Below are 19,832 nucleotides of genomic sequence, written 5' to 3' on the forward strand. Positions count from 1 at the left end.
TTGGTGGCAGCGTGGCTCCGCGCTGGGTCGCAGGCGTAGCGTCTCCGTGACCTCATGGTCTTCGTGGGCTGCTTGGGTGGAGTCTTGCCCCCTTCTTTGGGAGGCTGCTCTGGTGCCAGGTTTCGCTGCTAAATGGAATTTCCCCCTGCTCGGAGGTCTGACATGGAGCCGGTGCAAGACGAGCTCTGATTTACAGCCCCTGAGCCGCTTCTGGGTGCTGATGAAGTTCATCCACCACAAAGAAGTTTCCTGAAACATCTGCTCCATGTTTCCTTATGTTTTCCTATGACGAGCTGTGGTTCAGTTAAATTTTTAAAGTTTTCATGGCTCTGAGAGTCCTTCCAAATATTTCACCTGGAAGCCCTTCTGTAGGTCCTCTTTCCAGACAGCTGTCCAAACTGCTAAGCATTTTAACACGTCATTTTTTCAGCTTTACGGCGCCAAACTTGCAATAAAATACATCTACTCATTGCCCAAGAGCTGTTATGACGTAAAATATTGTTCTGAAATTGTTTTCTACTGGCCTTGGAAGTAGCTGGAATTGCCCAGTTTTAAACGAGGAGTTTTTTACTATCTCCTGACACAGCTAAGCTCTGCCTGGGCCAGGAGACCTTTCGTGATTGCTGCTTCTTTGCTAGCCAGCCTCACTACCCTGATTTCTTTGGGTGCATAGACACCCTTATTTTGCTACGGCTGTGGATAACACCTGGAGAATTGCTACGGGAATCTTTGCTGGCCACCGCAGGAGAACAAGATTGCCCCAAAAAAGCGTCAGTCCCTGCATGGTAGTTTGTGACAGGCAGGCCTGGATGCTTGGGCCTGATTCAGTGTCCACTAAGTCCATGAGAAACTGCTAACTTCAGCGGGTGTTACCTGGCCCCACGGTGTTATTTCTGCTCTTGTTTCCATCTGCTAAAGCACATCTAAAAGAAGCCGGATTGATATCACACCCACCTGTCTCATGTCAGAAATGCCTTGTTGCCAAGGAAATGTTATGCAATCGTGAATGAGCTACAAAGTGCCTAGTGCTTTCTTAAAGATTTGGATAGTGGAAAAAAAATGCAAGGAATTTGGAGGAGGATCGTGGCCATAGACACAAGTTTGTGTAACACGCCTGGTGTCAGCTGACTGGGATTTTGTGCAGTCCTAACTTACTTGTCAACCTAAATCGCTTGAAAAAGGAAGGTGAATTTTGAGAATTAAGGGCTACCATTTCTGTGGCAAGAACAACTAGATCTTGGGTGAAGGTGCAGGGAGCAGGTAGAGACCAGAGTAGCTCCCGTAACGTGGAAGGGTCGCAGTGTTTGATTGACAGCTACGGTTTTCCTCACCGGAAGAGGCGTTAGGTGTTTCATAGGGCAAACACACAGGGATATTTTTGGGTGAAGTGATGCGCCTCAGCCAACCACCTGGACCTGGGCGAGGAACAGCCTCTTCCTCCGCAGAACGGCTATGGCGGGTCCCCGCACGGCACCGCTGCCGCTCTGCGGCCCTGGGCAGGACCTGGATCCCCCCATCGGCTTAGTTTTTGTTATTCTTCAAATTGCAGTGGTGATCTCTGTGCGTAATTCGTGGACCCGAAGTGAGCTGAACAGCCTGGGGAATGAGGAGAATCTGTCTGGCTCTGGAGCTCCCAACGGAGGAGCAGCCCCACGTGACCCGGTACAAGACATAGATCCCATATAAATTTGTATTACAGTGTTTAAGTGATGGTTAGTCTGTGCTTAGGCCCCAATATAGATGTCTGCCTGGGGAAGGAGATTATCTTTGAAGATCTCTCCATTGTGAAGCTAACAAAAGACGCTGAGTTGAGTAAATATATGGCCAAAGCAGAGCAAAGGTATGCCTGTGGAAGACAGTTTCTTTACGCTGAAATTCCGGTGTTTTCTTTTTTATTTACAGTTAACCTTTGTAACAAACATTCATCTTCGTTACCCTGATTACTGTTGCTGCCCAAAAATGCTTGGGGTGGCCCGTGCGTCATAGCTGCAGTGAAAGCCAGGGGGATGCGGTTCATATAGAAGCAGGGTGGTAGGATGTTTCTGTGAAGGGTTTCAACTCACTTGGACGTGCTCTGGGTCCTCGGTGCTTTTGCCGTCTGCGGAGGTCTTGGTGGGCTTTGGTCACTGAAAATAGGTGTGGTGGAAAAGTAGAAGCCAAGGCTTGTTTGACTGAGTGCAATGGTGAGCCTTTCCATGTTCACAGGGTCCCCAGGGTGGTAGCCATTGCATCACTAACCCTGGTTTTAGTAGTAGTAGTGAACATAATGAATTTCATTATAGATCAGGTGGGAACTTTTTACAGAATAGTCGGAGTGAAAAGGGCCGGACTGGGAGAGCGCTTCCTGGCTCTGTGTCAGTGCTGCAGTGTAGCTGCCTGTTCTCATCTTCCGTGATCAAGCCTGTGACTCTGGGGCTCTACCCTTTCTCGTCCCTAATCTTGCTCCCTTTTCCCTCTTGCGGGTGGGATAGGGAATTTAACCCTGTTTGGTGCCGGGCATGCAGTCGCGCATGCTGCACAGGTAGACAGTGAACCCAGGACCACCTTAGGAGGTACGATGCTGGAAGGGAAAATTTAGGATCAGGATCAGCAGTTCAGATGTATTCCCACAAAGGGTGCGGAGTGGTTTCCATTGCTGGTGCGTTGGGTGCCAGTGGTTTTAATCTTGTTCGCTTAGGCTGGAACTCGCTTGAAGGGAACGTGTGTATTTTGTGAAGGGCTGAGTGATAGCCTCACAGCTTTCAGTTAGCAGTCCATTTCCAGCGAAGGATTCCCACGCTGATGTCACAGATATACTGGGAAAACTGGCATGGATATTCCATGGGTTTTCTGGTATTGAAGTGTTCTGATACTGCCTCGGTTCCAGGAAAAGGCTCGTCCTGGCTTTCCTTTGAATGCCTGCCCGAAGAGACTGAGCTCATCAGGAGCGCATTGTTAGTTCTGGCAGATGGGGCTAGCGAAGATGACAGTTACGTGCACGGGGACATGTTACTGTAATTTCCTCTTTCCCTCTCTGTCATGTACTCTGGTGTATTCAGACTCCTAGTGATTTGCAAGACCAAGATGTGATTTATGGTAATCTGTGTATACTTTGTGGTGACCTTATTAATTCAGGAAGTTTATTTGCGGTTACTAAAACTTCAGTCATTTAAATCAGAGTCGAGTGGCTTTAAACTTTATACGGTTTGGGAGCAAAATCTCAGCCTTGGTGAAATCGGTAGCAGAGCCACCACTGCTGTCCCTGGGATAAGACTTGACCTTTGATTTAGTAAATGTGTCTCCTGAAAAAAGCTTTCTATCGCTAATTGCCTTTCTTTATTCTTTTTCCTTAAGTCTTATGAAGAAAACAATCTGAAGACAATGGAGCTGTGACACCTGATACCAGCTTGCCAGCCGGAGATATGGAAGTTGGAGAGGGCTGCCAGCACACTGGTCCTGAGATAGTGCCAAATGGATATGCAAACAGGGTTTTCCAAGCAAACATGGAGGAAGGGAGTACTGATGCATTGGAGAGCTGCGGTGCTGAGCGCTGCACCTCCGGTGCTGCAGTCCAGAATGAACGGGAAGAAGCGCCCCGGTATAAGAAGAAGGCCAAGGGCAACCGGATCTGGAATTTTGTTAGTCGAAGGAAAGGTTCCTCCATGAACAACAAAAGACCCCAATCCATGATCCTGCTTGGAGTTACCTCCGAGGCCTCAGAAGAAAAAAAAACATCCTTCATGGACAGGGTGAGGTCCTTAAAAAAGCTAAGAACCTCCAGCATGTCTAAGAATGTAGATTTGAGAGCATCCAAAGTTCAGGTTGCTTGTGCCCCTGAGGAGGACCATCATGCCAGTGGGCAAAGAGCAGTCTACAGGGTTAAGAAACTGGGAGAGAGTCAGAGGCCTTCCCGCCACTCATACGCAGGGTACATTGATGATTTGGATTCTTCTTTTGAAGACGTAGAGCTGAATATCAGCATTCCTGAAATTGATGCCAATGAAAATAAATGGCTCAGGGATATTAGTGTCAGATTACAGAGCGAAGATAATGATAGTAGCTGCCATAAAATACCAGCTAGAAAGAGTGAGTCTTTGAATTTTGAAAACTTTAAGAGTTCTGCAATTACAGAAGGGGACAATCGAAAGAGGTGTATTGTGCTCCCGCAGGAGAGCAGAAGAGGAAAAAGCTCTGATGTTTGGAGCTATCTGAAAGGAATTTCATTAACTAGCAAAGATAATTCAAAGCCTCCAGATCAAAGGGTTGAAACCAATTTCCAGAACTTAGAAAATATAACTGATAATTCTACTTCTTATTTTGACTTTGATACGAGATGTGAGGAGAATCTTAGCCAGCGAAAAAAATCAAACAGTGCGACCAAAGCGACTCACTTTGGGGGTGTTGTGAGGTTCTTTAACAGTGTTGCTGAGGCAGCTAGGAAGTTGCGAGGCTCTTCAAGGGCATTTTCACCAGATGAGAAAAGGCCTCAGTCCAGTTTCAGAAGCCGGAGGCAGGATGCCACCTCCCACAAAGAGGCCTTGGTTATTGAGAATGAGAACGCAAGGGCTTTCTGCACGGTGGGAGCATCTCTGCAGTCTCCAGACTCGGGCATCTGGGATAATCAGAGTTCTGAGAGTTCAACAGGGAAGGAGCCTGCACAGCATTGCAAAAACCCAGAGGTATCACAAGAAATTGGCTGCTCTGCCCTGGGCAGCGAGAATGATAGTTTTAATGAAACATCCCTTTCTCCCTTTGGGCCAGAACCATCCATCTCCCCCCTGCCAGAGCTTCCAGATGACTCTTTTACCATGCTAAATACTCAAGACCCCTCCGAGGCTCTGCCACAATTTCCACACGTGACTCTGACTGAACTAGATACTGAGGATGTGGGTTGTGCTCTAGTGGATACCAAAGACATGGATCGCTCTCCAGCAGAGGCTCGGGAGCTTTCAAAGACAGAGCTGGATGTGCAGGACCTGAGAAATACTGAGCTGCATTTGAAAGACTTGTCTATGGATGAACTGGAGATTGAGGATACGAGCAGTACCCCGCAGGAGACACAGGACTTGGGCAGGAAGCTGTCATGTTCTCAAGATATTTCTGTGAATAATCTGGGTACTGAGGACCTGGCTAGTTCTCCAGCTGCTCATCGTGACTTTTCTGCAGTGATTTCTTTGAAATGTGCAACAATTAAAGAGCAAGTTTTAGAGCAGACTGATTACCCTGTCAAAAAGCATGGAACAAGCTCACCTGTAGAACAAAGTTCTGTAGAGCTACCTGACAGAGAGGATGACTTTAACTGCAATGAAATGCACCATCCATTCCAAATGAACGTCTGTACAATCGTCTCCTTTGGCAAGCTCAACAATGGAAAGGTATGAGTAATCTTTACTGTTACGCTAGCAATAAGACCCTATTGTTATTATACAGTATCTCTTATGAAGACGGCTTTCACTTGAAAGTATTTTTACATACATCTCATTGGGGCTTTCAGTTAATTAGACTGTCATATGAACGATAGCAGTAGACACACAGATTTTATATCAGACCAAGAAGAGCCTTTTAACTGGTGTTGACGCTGAGCTGTTAAGACGAACCTTGAGAGCTGCTCCCGCTATGATCCTTTGTCTGTGTCATTTACAACAATGCACCTCGAAGAAAGCTGTAGCAGAACTTTATTTATTTCCAGGCACTACCTTTATTTTTGCTTTGCCTTCTGCACTGAGTTCGTTTGAAGTAGAAACCTGTAACAAAAGCACTTTGGGCAAGTTCAGAATTTCAAAGCATGCGATGGACAAACTGTATTGAGAGAGATCACTGTGGTCCTTGTGTCCTGAGGTACCTAAGAAAGCAGCGGTGCTGGTGGCAGTAGCTGCTGTTTATTAGATGGTGCTTGTTATCCCACAGCACCTGGAATCCCAGTCATACATCAGGGTCCTGACACGTAGTACAAGAAGAGAAAAGAAAAATGGCCCAATTCTTGTAGAGCTCATCAGATCGTTTCTCTGGCACGTTGGAGTAAGCTCTCTCCATCCTCCAAACCTGTCAGAAGCTGTGTGGCCTCATTACTTTGGTGTTGAGCCTGTGACAGAAAGCCTTGGTGTGTGGTGTGAGTGAAATGCCTTGCTAACGTGACTGCATGATGGCCCGAGGTCTGGTCAGAGCTGTCTTGCGTCTTTCTCTAAACAAAATGACATCACCTTTTGGGAAGTTAAATATCCAGCCGTAACTGAGAGGCGGGTAATGGTGGTTGCTTAGTGCATTCAACCCCTTTGAAAACTGTGGCTCTAATTACTGCAGTGCGTTCCTGCTGTGCATTCCCTAAAACAAGTCTTCTAAAGCCCTTAAAATTGTGAAAACCTTAAGTGGACATTGTATTTTGGGCCAGGTTCTCGATCTTATAAATATGTACGGTCCAGCTTGTAGCACTGGGAAAGCTCAGAAGTCACGTGGATATGAAAGTCAGACATGTGGGATGAGCAAAGGCCTCCTGAAGCCAATAGTCTCCTCCTGTTAACTCTGAGCCCATCAAGCATGTACCTCTTCATACAGAGCAGAAAAAGATGAGTGCTAACAGTCGCATGAGCCTGTTCCTTGTCAGTGGCCGACGTGTCCCAACCATGGTTCTCATGGGTGAGAAGGTTTTGTGCCCAGTTCAGTCACTGAAGGTCTTTTGAGGCTCAGGTCACTCAGTGCCAGTTGTAGAAACAGTACAGGTTTGTGGACAAGCCATGGTAGGAATAAGCTTGAAGCCCAGATGTTCTCTTCTGGATCCCTGCTGATTAGCAGAGGCTCAAGTAGTGACTTTTTCTCCATTTTTTGAGGTGCCAGGCAGGGAAATTAGGTCAAGTCATGAAGAAACTTTCTCCCTTCCATTTGGGCTTGGAAAGCCCAGAGGTGTTACAGAGGTGATGACATTGTTCCCTGTTGGAAAAGGGGTCATGGTAACTTCTGAGCCGAGAGGGGAAGTGTTTGAAAATTGGCAGCAGATTAGAAATACCGAGGGAAAAAATCTGAACTTCTGACTCCCAGCTAAAATGGGCAGCACCATTGTTAGTTATTCCTGGATTTGTTTTTTTGCTCCATTTTGTGCAATACAAAAAAAAATAACAGCAGCTCACTGTGTAATTCCAGGCACTTGTGAAGCGGGGCGAATAGCGGTTAGACACTTCTCGTGGCCTCCAGGGAGAAATGGCTTTAGGAGGGATTTGAATGAGAAAGGGTGGTGGTGTGATATCATGTTTCCCTTCACAGGGACTAAAGCTGAAAGAATTCTGGGCAGGAGCAAGATAACGTAGGCACGAAAGGACTGAGCGAAGCAGAGGAAAATACTGGCACTCTTTTCCTAGAGTAGATACACTTCTGAAATGAAACAGCTAGCTGAGGGCAGTGGCTGCATGCCTAATCGCAGAGCTCTTAGAGCAAAGTCCACATGATTTCCCAGGTCAGGTGTGTGAACAGGAGACGCGGTCACTCCCAGCGCAGCTGTTGCAGCTTGCGAACATGACCAAGAAGCTTAAATATGGCGCTTGAGATAACCGAACAGGAAACCTCCGCTGCGTTCCCGTCGAGCGCGGCGCTAGCACTGACACTCCCGAGCAGCGCGGCTGCTGGCTTCGTGGCTCCGTGCCTGCCGCCTCCGCCGGGCAGAGGAGCGGCGGGGTGCGGGGAGACGCGCGGCCCACCCTGGCTTGCAGACGCCTCCTGGGTCCCAGAACCTCTGAGGAGAGCAGCAGCAGTGACTCGCGGTCTAGCAGGAGAGCCAAGCCCGGAGCGGTCAAGGGTCAGGCCGCGGGAGGAATGCTCTGGGAACGGCAGCGTGCCGTTTTGTGACCGGAAGGACGTGAAGAGCCCGTCAGGAATTCCAGGGACGAATGTCCTGAGGAACCCAAGGGATTTGCCTGCCTATCTGTCACCAGGGAGTGACACTTGGAAATGCTTTACCAAAAATAAATGGGCAATAGGAGTGCCTTAAACCTGACTGTGACACTAGCAGCAAGCTCAGGTCTCCTCTTGTTTTGGGGATAAATCCAGCTCTTTGCTGGCAGCTGTTCCCCAGGACATTTGCCACCGCTCTTTCCCTCCACTTCCAGGCTGCTTTGCATGGATTGAAGGATTTGGATTTCAAGTGCAGCCCTCAACAGCAAGTAGAGGGAAGGCGCTGCCGGGACGGGGCGGCTTGGCTGGGTAAACCACTGTAAGCAAGCGCTCCGGCAGCTTCCAGATGTGCCTGCGTGGAGCAGAAACAGCCCTTGCCAATGTTTTCAAAACAACCTACGCGGTCTCCCACAGAAAGCGCAAAGGCCCCACTTCTCACCGGGGCTGCCTGGCCCGGCCTGTTAGGAGATGATCTAGGAGGATTAGGATGGTGGAGCACGAAGGACTTGGGAGACCTGGGCGTTGTTCTTAGCCGGGCAGTAAATTAAATCTCCCATTTGGCTGTACTCTCCTTCAATTAATGCTGCTGTTTCTGGCTTTAGCAGTCTCCCTGTTAAAATTTTAAGGTCTTTGAGGCAGGGACAGACCGATATTACAGGCAAGTAACAGCTCCGTAGGATGCTAATCCTGATGCTGTAAAGTAAATGCCATTGCAGTGGCATTTATTGAGAAGAGTGGGTGTAGAAAGGTAGAAAACCACCTAGTTCTCCATCCTTGCTGTTGCCCAGCTGCTTTCAGATCCCATCCCAAATTCTTGTTTGTTCCGGGGACTTAGGAAACAGCATAGCTAAAAATGTTTTGAAGAACTGAAAGAATAGTAAAAGCCAAAATAAGTTGTCAATGGGAAGTGAATTGCAGATTTTTACCGTTCACACTGCCGCGGCTCCAGAATGAAATTGCCTTCCTTATTTTGACAGCTGAGAAATTAACTGAAAGATGAAATGCAGGTTCGTCTAGATTTTTGCCAGCTTAAGGCTCCCTCTTGTAAACTGCGGAAGCCTCTCTTTGCAGTGTCGCCACTCGAAGAAGTGACGTATCCCACCCTGAAAGCAGCGTGACACCCCGGCAGGCAGCACGCTGCCGTAGGGCGTCAGGCAGAGCCCAGAAGTCGCACTTGGCCACTTCCAGTCGCTTGAGGTGGTGCTGAGCTGGGGAGGAAGCTTTGAGACCACGTGGGCTGGTCTGGGCATTGCCATCGGGGTTTCACACCCCCCAGCTTGCCGTTGGACAGGGAGGGCGCGTGAGGGTTTTGATGCCTCCCTTCAGAATGGCCCAAGGAAAAGTTGCAAAATAGGATGGTGGCTTCATATTTCAGACATCGATTTAGGGTTCCTAGGATGCAGAAGCGTGATTTAGGCTTATTGCTGGCAGAGGGATTCTCCCTGCTCGTCTCAGGCCACGCACAGCGACTGAGTACTGCAGAGCAGCTCCCTTGCGTTTTTGGCTCCTGCTGCTCTTGCAGAGGGCTTTTCACAGCAGTCTTTCTGTGCCCTCTGCTGGCTATTTGTGAAATCAAGGATCTGCTTTTAAAGAACAAAAAAACCCTTCTGTGCCCAAAGGATTCTGAGTTTTATCTCCAAAAGGCTCACAGACTACTTCTTGCTGCAAGCTATTATGGTCCCATGTAGAAAAGAGTTGGTTTTGTGATGTTTTTCTGGGGGAATGTGACTGCCTGAAGGGTGAAAATCAGATTTCGACAGACCTGGTCACCCCGGGGGGAAGATGTCCACCCGCAGCATCAGGTGCCAGGCCCACCCGTGGATCCCCAAGGCTTTCCCGGCAATTTGGTGTCAGAGCCCTGGAAGCGCACGCGTGGGGCTCTCTAGTCGGACTTGCTGCTGAGCATCACAGCGGGCTCGAACGCAGACCCTCTCGGCTTCTCCCACAGCCGTGAAGTCTGGTTTGGCAGCAGCTGCGGCAGTCGGCTGCTCGCGAGAGGGAGATGCAGCTACTTCATTTTTCCGTGTTTGACGGGAAGTTGCCGGCAATGGCACTAACCGGGAAACGTGTGTTTCCAAGAGCTGATCTTCAGAGCTCGCTTTATCTTGTCCTTTTTTTGGCAATGGGCTGGGTTGTCTCCCCGCCTGCTGCTGGTAGTTCTGCCTATAAATGACTTCACAGTCCTTTCATGTTAAGAAATAATACTTTACTTTCTAAATCCTGCTGTTGCTAAAGGAGTGCTATATTCTAGTCTGTAGCGAGGTACAATTTAGTTGCAGAATGAAGAGCCCGTGTATTTATGGCCTTTAATATGGTTATGTCTGACGATCATCTTATTTCTAAAAGAGACAAAACCTCTAAAGCCTAACTCCAAGCTGTTCAGATTTTCGCATTTTTAATAACCACAGCATGCAGGCAAAATCTTGAATTAAAGCCTATATTTAGTGCTATGTATAGTGGCGGCTTTTTTTTCTTTTTTTTTTAAACATATTTTTAGCATCATCAGTGAAAGACAGGTTGAGCCTGCAAAGCTGATAGGCTTTACATGCATATACATATATATATACGCACGTATATATATATATAATCACTCAGTGAACACATGGATAATTCAGATTTCCACGTTTTCCTAAAATACACGTTGAGTCTTGCTTTCATCTAGTTCCCTGCCTCAAACCAGTCCCTCTCCTACCACCTTTGGTGTTATGAGTGGGGGCCTCTGGGCATTACTGGCCTGTGTGGTAGAGGGACCACATCTCAAAAACTTCTCTGGCTGGAAAGTTTCCTTTGGCTTTTACCTCCCCGCTGCTCTCTGGTCAAGAGAAGCTCCCGGTTGAGTGGACACGGGGCCCATGCTGGGACTTGGGAATGAGAGGACAGGCCTTGGTTCACCCCAGGCTCCCACTGTGCCTTTGGGGTAGCTCTAGCCTCTCTGCATCGTCCGTCATCCGTAGGTAAAGATAACGGCACAGCACAGCAAACCGGGGCCCCCAGTCAGCAGCCGGGGCCGTGCAGGTCCGACGGGTCGGCCCCTCTGACGGAGGCTAAAAGGCGCGCGGGGAGGAGCCCTCCCGGTTCCTTCTCCTGGCCTTTGTAAAACCGAATCCTCTGCCGACTTCTCGACTCTCGGGTTATACACGAGGCTTCCACGTCGTCACGCGTCGTGGGGAACAAAGAGGAAGGCAGGAGTCTGAATTGCGATTTAGAAGAAAATCCGTTCCGCAAAGTATCTCCGTGCAGCTGTCTCTTTCTGAATCTTTTTTTCCCTTGAACTGGGATCATCAAAAAACTCCAACGTTTTTCTCCAATTAGCTGTAAAAGATAATTCCTCCTTTGCATTAAGGTTACCTTGAGGTATAGCCAGAGTACTTGCCTGCTTTATAGGTGCTTCAATCAGTTGTTCAGTCAAGCATCTTACTGATTCAAGTAGTGTTTCCTAGGCTGTTGGTATAGTGACGTTAGCAGCTGCTGTCAGTCAGCTTCCAGGGGAACCACCACGATGATTTCTGCATGTCTCTGTGAATCTTTCTGGAAAAAGAATTGTTGTAATTTTCCTGAAAAAACACCTGGCATTTTCCAAGAACTAGAAATTGGTCCTGGGTATACTTTTAAGTGCTGTTATTTGTCCCATCCTTACGTTTGAACCATTCGCAACCTGGTAAGGGTTCAACCTGGAGATGAGGGACACTGTAATCATTGAAAAAAAATTGGGGTGGTAGGTATCACGTTAGTCGCAAGGATGAAACGTTGTAGGGAGGTGTGTTGAGAGTGACACCGTGTAACGGGTGCCCAGAAGAAGGTGCACATCAACGCCGTTCAGCGCAGAGTGCCCAGCTGAGCGCGTGTGTGCATCGGGTGCTCTGGGACCCTGTTCTGGCCCAAACGGTGATGCTCTGAAGAGCAAATGTCAGAAGCGCTAGGCAATACAGTTAGGCCTTGTTCTTCTACCTGAGCACCCCAAACCATCGGTCAGGCCAGCCAAGTGGTTAAAATAGTACGTATTGGGAGCTAACCTTTTAGCAAAGTAGCAAGACTTTGGACCTGTTTTGATAAGCAGGGAATATTACCCGTGTTTCATCTACTACTCTAAGCTAACAACAAATATTTCAAGACCTAGAAAATCCAGCAGCACAGTAATAATAGCAATGCTGTTGTTATGATTATTTGCCTCCTGTCCTCTTCGAAGACCATCTGTAGGCTTCTGTTTGTGGAATTGGATGGGACCTTACATGACCTCTGGAAATGCCCGGAAGGGAGTGTTTCGTTAAGATTTTGGGGAATGAGGAAGATGACATCCTGTGACTAATTTATTTCACTTTTACATAGATATTATCAGCAAGACTCTGAATACTTCAGTCAGGGTTTTGCAGGAATTGTTCCTGGTGAATATCCTAGCTTTATTCTAAAAACTGGTAACTTTTATTTCTATAATAAGATGCTGGACAAGCAGAAAGACGAGCAGATTATTCTCCTAAATGGCACCATCAGCAGAGATGTTGCAAGCTTGTTGGGCTGCTCCATGTGTCCTTCAAGTGCTGCAGCTGCTTCTCAAAATCCCTTTTGTCCCGTTTTCCACTGCTTTACTAACCCGTCTCTTCAGCATGGCCTTACAAGGAGGCCAGCGGTGAAGGCCACACAGCCACGTGGTGAGAAGAGCGGAGGTGAGCAGCTTGCTGTTGTCTGTAGGCTAGCAAAGGTGCATCTAGCAGCTCACTTCTGGAGCACCCTTCGAAGGAGAGCTCCAAGCTGTCCTCCCTCGCCGTGCTTCGGCTCGGGTCACGCGGTGGCTGCGTGCTGGCAGCCAGTCCTTCAGCACAGTTTCATCCCAACGGCGCTCGGTCACACACGGAGGGAGGACTCTTCCTGACGTGAGCCACGGTGTGGGAATGGCCTTACTGGTCCTGACCAGCCTCTCCTGGGGGCTCCCCCACCCCTGCCCAGGGCCCAGCACCCTGTTCCAGCCCAGTTTGGGGCCATCAGTCCCTGCCCCAGCAGTGCAGGGCTGGTGTCCAGCTCCGCCATGGCTGTGCCCCCGCCTGGCCATGGGCCCTGCTGGTCTGGACCCCAGCTCGTGGGCTGACTGCCCAGCTTGACCCCGAGCCTGTCTTGTCACCACAGCTCTGCCCAGCTGTCACCAGGCTGCAACTGACCCTGGTTGTCCTCACCAGGCCCAGTGCTGGCGCTGCCATGTGGAGCCTCAGTCTCCCATCCTTTCCCTAGCAGTCAGATCACGCTAGAGCCCCTGCTGCACCCACATCTCCATCAGGTGTGAGGACACAGCTAGTGGGAGGGGAGGCTGCGCAGGGTCCCGAGGGTGCTAATAGGCTTTAATGGCCCTGACCAGCCTCCCCTGGGGCCTCCACCCACACCCATGGGTCCAGGGCCCCATTTCAGCCCAGTGTGGGGCTGTCGGTCCCTGCCGAGTGATGCCGCAGCAGTGCTGGTCCCCAGCTCTGCCGCAGCCATGCCCCGCCTGGCCGTGGGGCCCTCCAGCCCTGACCCATGGGACTCTGCTGATGTGGTAGTGGGTGTGGACAAAACGCTGCCCAGAATGGAGATGTTTTCATCGGATGTTGCTTCCAAAAGTGCCTAGGAGGCTAAACGCTACTGGAAGTTGTGAGGACTTAAGGAACTCAGGAAGTGTTACCCTCAAGCTGCGCTCAAGCTAGCGAGCCATGTGTAATGGGAGTTAGGGCAGCCCGATAGTCTGAATTTTTCAGTCAAAAAACGCAAGAGGGTGGGGTCTGAGTGAGGATGTCTCAGGTGTGTTACAGTGTCTTGAAAAAAAAAATAGATGTGCTGTGATTGTTTTGTTCAAGGTTTGACAAATATTGGTAATGTTCTTTTCCAACCCCTTTCTTGCCAGCCTCTATCTCATCCTCTTCATCCATCCCCACAAGCGCCTCCCTTCAAAATCCTCCTGGAGAGATGTCGCTCCTTACCCCTCTCCCAGAGCACCCCGATGGGGCTGGACCAGCTGGGCTGGAGAAGGCGGCTGTTACTGAGCACAGGCGGTGAGTAGCTTTGGGTTGTTTTACTCCCAGATACACCTTTCTGTCCCACGTGTCCTGCAGAGCAAGACAAGGGCAGCAGCGGGTTGAAAAGTCAGCAGCGTGGCTTGGGTTTGCATCTGCATTTGTTATCGGTCTCCATAGCAAACGCTGGCATTTTGGGACGGTGGTGGACGCTCTCGATAAGCTCAGATCACGGCTCAGGTCTGATGCTTGTTTGGAAACGCAGGGCAGCAGAAGAAAGCTCGCATCTTGCTTGGGTGCTTTCCTGATAGAAAAGAGAGTGTCACGAAGCAGTGACTGTGATGAACTCTCCTCTGGAGAACTTGGTTACTGTGGCTGTAATTTGTCCTGTTCGAGATGACGCTAGAGGGGAGCACTACAAAACGCATTTGCTGGAAGAGCATGGTGTTGGCAGGTTAATGGGCTGAAGGCTGAATAGGTGACATCATTTTTGAACCTCTAATTAAAAAGATTGATAATGAGAGTGAGGAAATTTGTTTCCTGAAGGACACCTGCTGTCACCAAGAATCCCCTAATTTGGCTGCACACGGGTATGGGAACGCTGCCAGGCTGGGCTGGCGTCGCTGAAGAGCGCGCTGGGAATCCAAGGAGTTAATGCGTGGTGGCAGCACATCGGGAGTGAGCAGAACCAGGAGGAAGAGGAGAAGCAGCTGCCTCTCTCCCTAGGGGTGTGCACGTTTCTAGCACATGGGGAGCAACACATGCATCTCTCTCTCAAAAAAAAATGTGAGCGTTACTGTGTTTGCACATTGCTCTTGAGTGCTACTATGTCGGCACGTTGCCTCCAGAGCCCGGTATCATCCTCGCGCTATAATCAGCGCTCACACTGCAGCTTGATTTTTCTACGAGTCTAGAAAGTGAAACGTGCTGCTAAAAATAGCAGCAGGCTGCCTACGTCAGCACCGCGGTTGGGAAACGGGGCTCCGTGCAATCTCCCTCCCAGCAACGCCGGCAGGAAAGCAGGGCTGCTGCCCACCCAGGCACGCCGCGGGCCAGAAGCAGGATCCCAGCTCTGACGCCGTCCTGGGCAGCAGCAGGGCCCCCATTTTTGTGATCTGGGAGCAGGGTTAGGCTTGTGGCTGTGAATTTAATAATTAGCCTGTACTCGTGAGTCAGACCGACGCTCTGCATCCTGACTTGCCTGATTGCAAAGTGCTCCAGGGTCCTCGGCGGCCTGGCACAGGGAAGCCGCAGCCCTGGGGCCCTATGGAAGACATATGGGGTCAAGAGTTGGAGGGTTTTCGTTCGCTTGTGCTGCTGGTGAGGGACAGTCCTTCGGCCCCGTCCCGTAGGAGGGAGCCTGCCTGCCGGGGAAAGGGTTCACGGCTGCAGCTCTGGCGGGTTACGCTTGCTCTTGGCTCCTGGCTTGTGGTGCTCCATGGTCTGCAGCACATGTGGTTTGCCCCGTAAGGGAAGGGCAACCTGGACTGCAGGAGCGCAGGGCCCGGGGTGTTCATCTCCACTCTCCCAAAGCCCATCACCATCTACCCTGTTGCTGGTCGTGCGTCTTTTAGGCAAGAATTGCAGAATTTGACTGCTTTCTGTAGGTGCTTTTCTTGCCGAAAGGGATGACGAGCCTCCAGGGGATGCAAATGCACCCGGGCGTGGGGATACACGCACATGCGCACATCTATACGTCCCACGTGCTGCCTGGGCCACGTGCAGCCTGCCGACTCCGGAGCTGGCGCTGGCAGCTGCTGGGGTGGGGGACACGTGGTGCCTGCTGCTGGCTTCCTGCTCCTGGTGGCTGTCACTCCGCGCTGGAGGGACGTGAGGGGTCCGCTGGAGGCTGAGATTAAAACCCGACACTGCCAAACGTGGGAGGGAAACACCCCTGTCTCACTCGGAGTGACGGCGTCACCCCAAAAAGAGCGGGACGGGATGGCGAGCTGCAAAGTCAGTTTGATTAGAAAAGTGGAGCTTAGGTTTGGAAGTTAAGCTGCTAGCCCTCCTCCACCACGTGCCTCTTCTTCACAAGCGGGTTTTGTTTGGCATGTACCCTCCGTAGGGCCAAGCTGTGATTTGGGGTAAGTGGTGCAACTTGCTCAAAGCTGGACCAGAACTGCATCTGCAAGCGGTTGGCCTGAAATGCTTGGGATGAGAAAACTCTCCCAGTTTCTCTGAAAAACAGATTTTTGTGGACACTTCCATTGGTTTTCTTTTCCTGTATAAATTTGAGGAGCTTTTCTCTTTTCCAGGGCGTTGCATCACATAGACCCCAGTGACTGTGGAGCCGGGATTTCTGCCGCTCCCAGGCCTCAGAAGTGCCCTTAGCGGCTGTGTCCCAAGGAGCTGTTGCACTTTGAATAGCAGTGCACGCAGATTATACCCTGCTGCTGCCCGGTGCTTGTGGGAGAGCGTTCGCACCCAGCCTGCCCCCCCCCCGTACCTGCTTACCCCGCCTCTGGATCCGGCCCTTAGTTTGTGCCTGCGTTTTTGTAGTATCCAAGCTGCGCTGCTTTTGTATCCCAAGAGCACCGAATAAAGCACCTAAATATACTCCCTGCTCTCTTTTTTTCCTAAAGAGGTTGAATGAGCCTCTTGCAAACAGTTTTGTTTCCTTCATTTAAAAGAACAGCCTCCGCCCCCAGCCTGAGCTAAAGCACAGCATTTATCTTTTGTCATTCCTTCTTTTTTTTCTTTCCCGGTGGATTTTCTCCTGGCAGCTGAGAACGACCTGGGTTCAAAGACGCTGGAGGTGCGCAGGGACTGCAGGAACGGCGGCAGCCGGTGGAAACCCCTGAAGCCTGGAGCTGAGCAGCTGCTGGTGGATAAAGTAAGGCGCTGGTGGAGCTGTCCCTCTCCCCGCTGCAGGGCTGGCGGTTCTCTCCCGCGCGTTTTCCCTCGGAAACTAGCAGTGTGCTTGAGTAAAAGCTTCCTGAATCCCTGGTTCCTTTAGTGGTGGGGATTTTTTTGGTTATGAGAGTTGCTTCGTAGCAGTAAAAGAATGGGAGCATTAAGCTTTTTCCACCGAAATAGTTTCCCTTTGATATATTTTGGAGGATTTATGGGCCGACAGAGGCGTTGGGCCTCCCTTCCCTTTGGCCGTGTGTTCCTCGCTTGTGGAGCGTGCTGTGATGTTTCAAATCACCTGTAGATTTGCTCTGTGACTTTGATGGGTTTTTTTCTTTGTTTTTAACCGTGTGTCCTTTGGGTTTGGTTCCGTCGCCGGCTGTGTCGTCTCTGTGCCACGTTTATGTGCCTGCTTCTTTCCCCAAGTGTTTTGCTAATAGAGGCGCAATCCAGGAGGGTTTTTCTTTTTGGGGATGATGTTCTCCGTGGGAGAAGTAAAAGCTGTTGGGGGACTGGGGATGTCCCTGCCTCTCTCTGGGAATCAAAAAAACACAGGAAAGATGGCAAAGTCGTGTGCCGTTGTCTGGCGCGCTTGCGTGTTTGCGCGTGGAGTTGTTTCTCGCCCATGCAGTGCCTCGTGTCTGAAGCCGGAAGCCTTGGTTATTCCACGGTCGTCTTTGGGACGTGTTCCCTGTGCGAGTCTGGCGTCACTGGTAGCAGCGTAGGCTCTGGGCTGCCTGCCACACGGTAGACTTGCTAGCTAGTGTCTAACGTGGTGTGAGGAGAGGTGACCAGTGAGCAGGCCAGGAGAGGTCTGGCCCTTGTTGTTCCTCGGGGGCAGGTGAGCAGGGGATGAGCTGGAAGCCAGAAATGGGGAATTTATCTACTGAAAAGAAGGGAGAAGTGAGCACCTGCAGCTGGGTCTCTGCAGCTCCTTATTACTGTCCCTCCACACTAGTACGTTATCGTTAGCGTTTTCCCTTTGACGTCTGCTGAGCTGCCTTCCTGACTCGCGATTTCCAGGGAGGACCCAACCGCTGGGCGTTTGGTTTTCCATGACAGAAGCAGTCAGTTGGCCGTAAGTGAGTCTCGCAGTTTTGGTGGGCTGAGATACAAGCCAGAGGGAGCTGGACTCTTCTCTGCCTTCCCTTGTGTCCTGCTCTGCTGCCTGTGGTTTGCAGCTTCCTCGTCTACATCTGTACCAGACGTAGATTGCTTCTTTTGACTTGGGAAGGCTGTGCTGGTTATAGGGGTGCAGAACATCTAAGCTTCTAGCTCGACACCTGATCTAATGCCAACAGAGTTGTTCATGCTCTGGGGCAGAATGAAGAAAGGCGATGATAATATTCCTGTGGCGTTGCTGTTACCGCAATGAAGTGTCCTGCTGTACAGTATGTAAGCCCTACCTACGAATACCATCAGTTGTGTTATATCATATAAAACATTTCCATATTCAGGAGCTGGCGCTGACTGATGCATGGCTATGTTTGGTCCAGCTTAACAAGTCAAATACTTTCTTAATCTGTTAAGAGGAACCGTACGTACATTTTGCAGCCTTGGTGGCCATCCTTCAGGCCCCCCTCTGAAGCCAAGGTGCTGCTGTGGTGTGGCACAGTATTGCTGCTGAATGCATGAAAAACAAGATGGCCTGTGCTCTGAGTCATCTGAATGCGCAGACCTATTTCTGACTGAGCCTAGAGACTGGAAATTAGAGCATCCTTACAAAGGCAGGTGAAAATTAAAACTCCGGCAGACTAAAAATACTGCTGAAGGTTGGGAATGGATAGCTAAGAAGCTTTCCTTCTCCATTGGTGGTATTAAGAGAAGATCTGGAAATGGAAAGGGAAATGAGCTTCTCAACTCCTCCTGAATGAGCACAGACACCAGCATGTGGGGTTCAGCTCGGATGCAGACGTGCCAAAGACGTGCGCGTCACAGGGTCAGGGAATTGTTTTTAGGTGCTGATCAAGACACCGTTGGAGACTTATTTATGGCTGCCATTAGGCAGCTTGTTGCTTGGCTTTAATTACAGTGAATAGGCAGGTGTGTGAAACTGGTGCTGGGGTTTATAAATCAGGATCACTGTGTTTATCCTGCTCTTGCAGTTCTTTATAAATGTGGCTATCAATAGCAGAGCTTGAGAATTCATTTGTCACCTCTGTCCCAAGCTGAGTGAAGATCTATGGGTCTGTAAATCACCTCCTTGCCAGAAGGAAATTTCTTCTTTGACGAGATTTATAAATTTGAGTAGAGATTTGTGGGCTTGGGTATCTCTTGTCAAATCCATTCGTTGGCAGCTGAAGACCAGTCAAGTGGCTAGATCTAGCACAGAAAGGGGTGATTTATACTTCCACACCAGAGGCCAGGCACTTGGAGAAACTGTGCCTGATTTCCATCTGGAGTGGGAACGTGTGAGGTGGAGAGAGAGCAAGAGGGTGCCGACAAAGCATCGGTCGGGACCGTAAAATGTCACCGCTGGTAACTGTGTTGATCACTTTGCAGCTAGCTGCATCTTCATGTGTCTGCCTAGATAGCAGGGATGGGACCATGCTCCTAGAAGCCGGGTCGTCTCCCTTCATGGTACTTCCCCATTGCACCTGAGGGCAGGAAAAGAGGAGCAAAATGCAATTGGAGAAGAAAGTGGTGGCAGCCAGAAAGGAGAGACAGGGAAGCATCTCATTCTGTACTGCATCTCCCATTCACCGTAGGAGTGCACATGTGGGCACACGTGCACAAATGCACACCCACCCACCTGTGTTTTTTCTTACTGCCCGTGACTCTCTTCTCCTCTCAGTCATGCCTGAGCTGTCCTAACGAATGAGTATCGGCAAGTCTGGACACAGGTTTTAGAAGTTTCCAATGGGGCAGGTAAACGTTATTATCCCACTTCTTAGGTGGGGATGAGTAAACTGAAGCACCAGAGGGTGTTACCTGCAGAGCCATGCAGGAATTTTTCATTCTCTCCTAATTTTAGAAGCAGGAAAAAAAGTAAACTGGAGTCAAGTTGAGTCTTATTTTAAAAGCTCTCAGTATTTTTTTAAATACATTTCTCTGCCTGGAGAATAACTTTGAATTGAAATAGTTTATATGCAAAACATTGTGTTTTAATCCTTAGCTTGTTTGAAACCTTTGCTTTTATGTGAGCAG

The 19,832-nt window shown here is 49.7% G+C and overlaps 1 protein-coding gene across 4 annotated transcripts in view; it reads left to right on the top strand.

Moving 5' to 3' along the window:
• ARHGEF9 (Cdc42 guanine nucleotide exchange factor 9) overlaps nt 1-19,832 on the top strand; it is a 207,484-nt gene that overhangs the window by 17,940 nt on the left and 169,712 nt on the right. For all 4 annotated transcript variants that reach the window (XM_064518085.1, XM_064518088.1, XM_064518087.1 and 1 more), the window contains exons 2-4: nt 3,334-5,354; nt 13,724-13,871; nt 16,559-16,668. In XM_064518085.1, the coding sequence (XP_064374155.1) occupies nt 3,402-5,354; nt 13,724-13,871; nt 16,559-16,668 (2,211 nt within the window). In that variant the 5' untranslated portion in view covers nt 3,334-3,401. The remainder of the gene's footprint in view (nt 1-3,333; nt 5,355-13,723; nt 13,872-16,558; nt 16,669-19,832) is intronic.

The sequence above is a fragment of the Dromaius novaehollandiae genome, chromosome 11 (assembly GCF_036370855.1).
Source record: "Dromaius novaehollandiae isolate bDroNov1 chromosome 11, bDroNov1.hap1, whole genome shotgun sequence".
Taxonomy (NCBI): Eukaryota; Metazoa; Chordata; class Aves; order Casuariiformes; family Dromaiidae; genus Dromaius; species Dromaius novaehollandiae.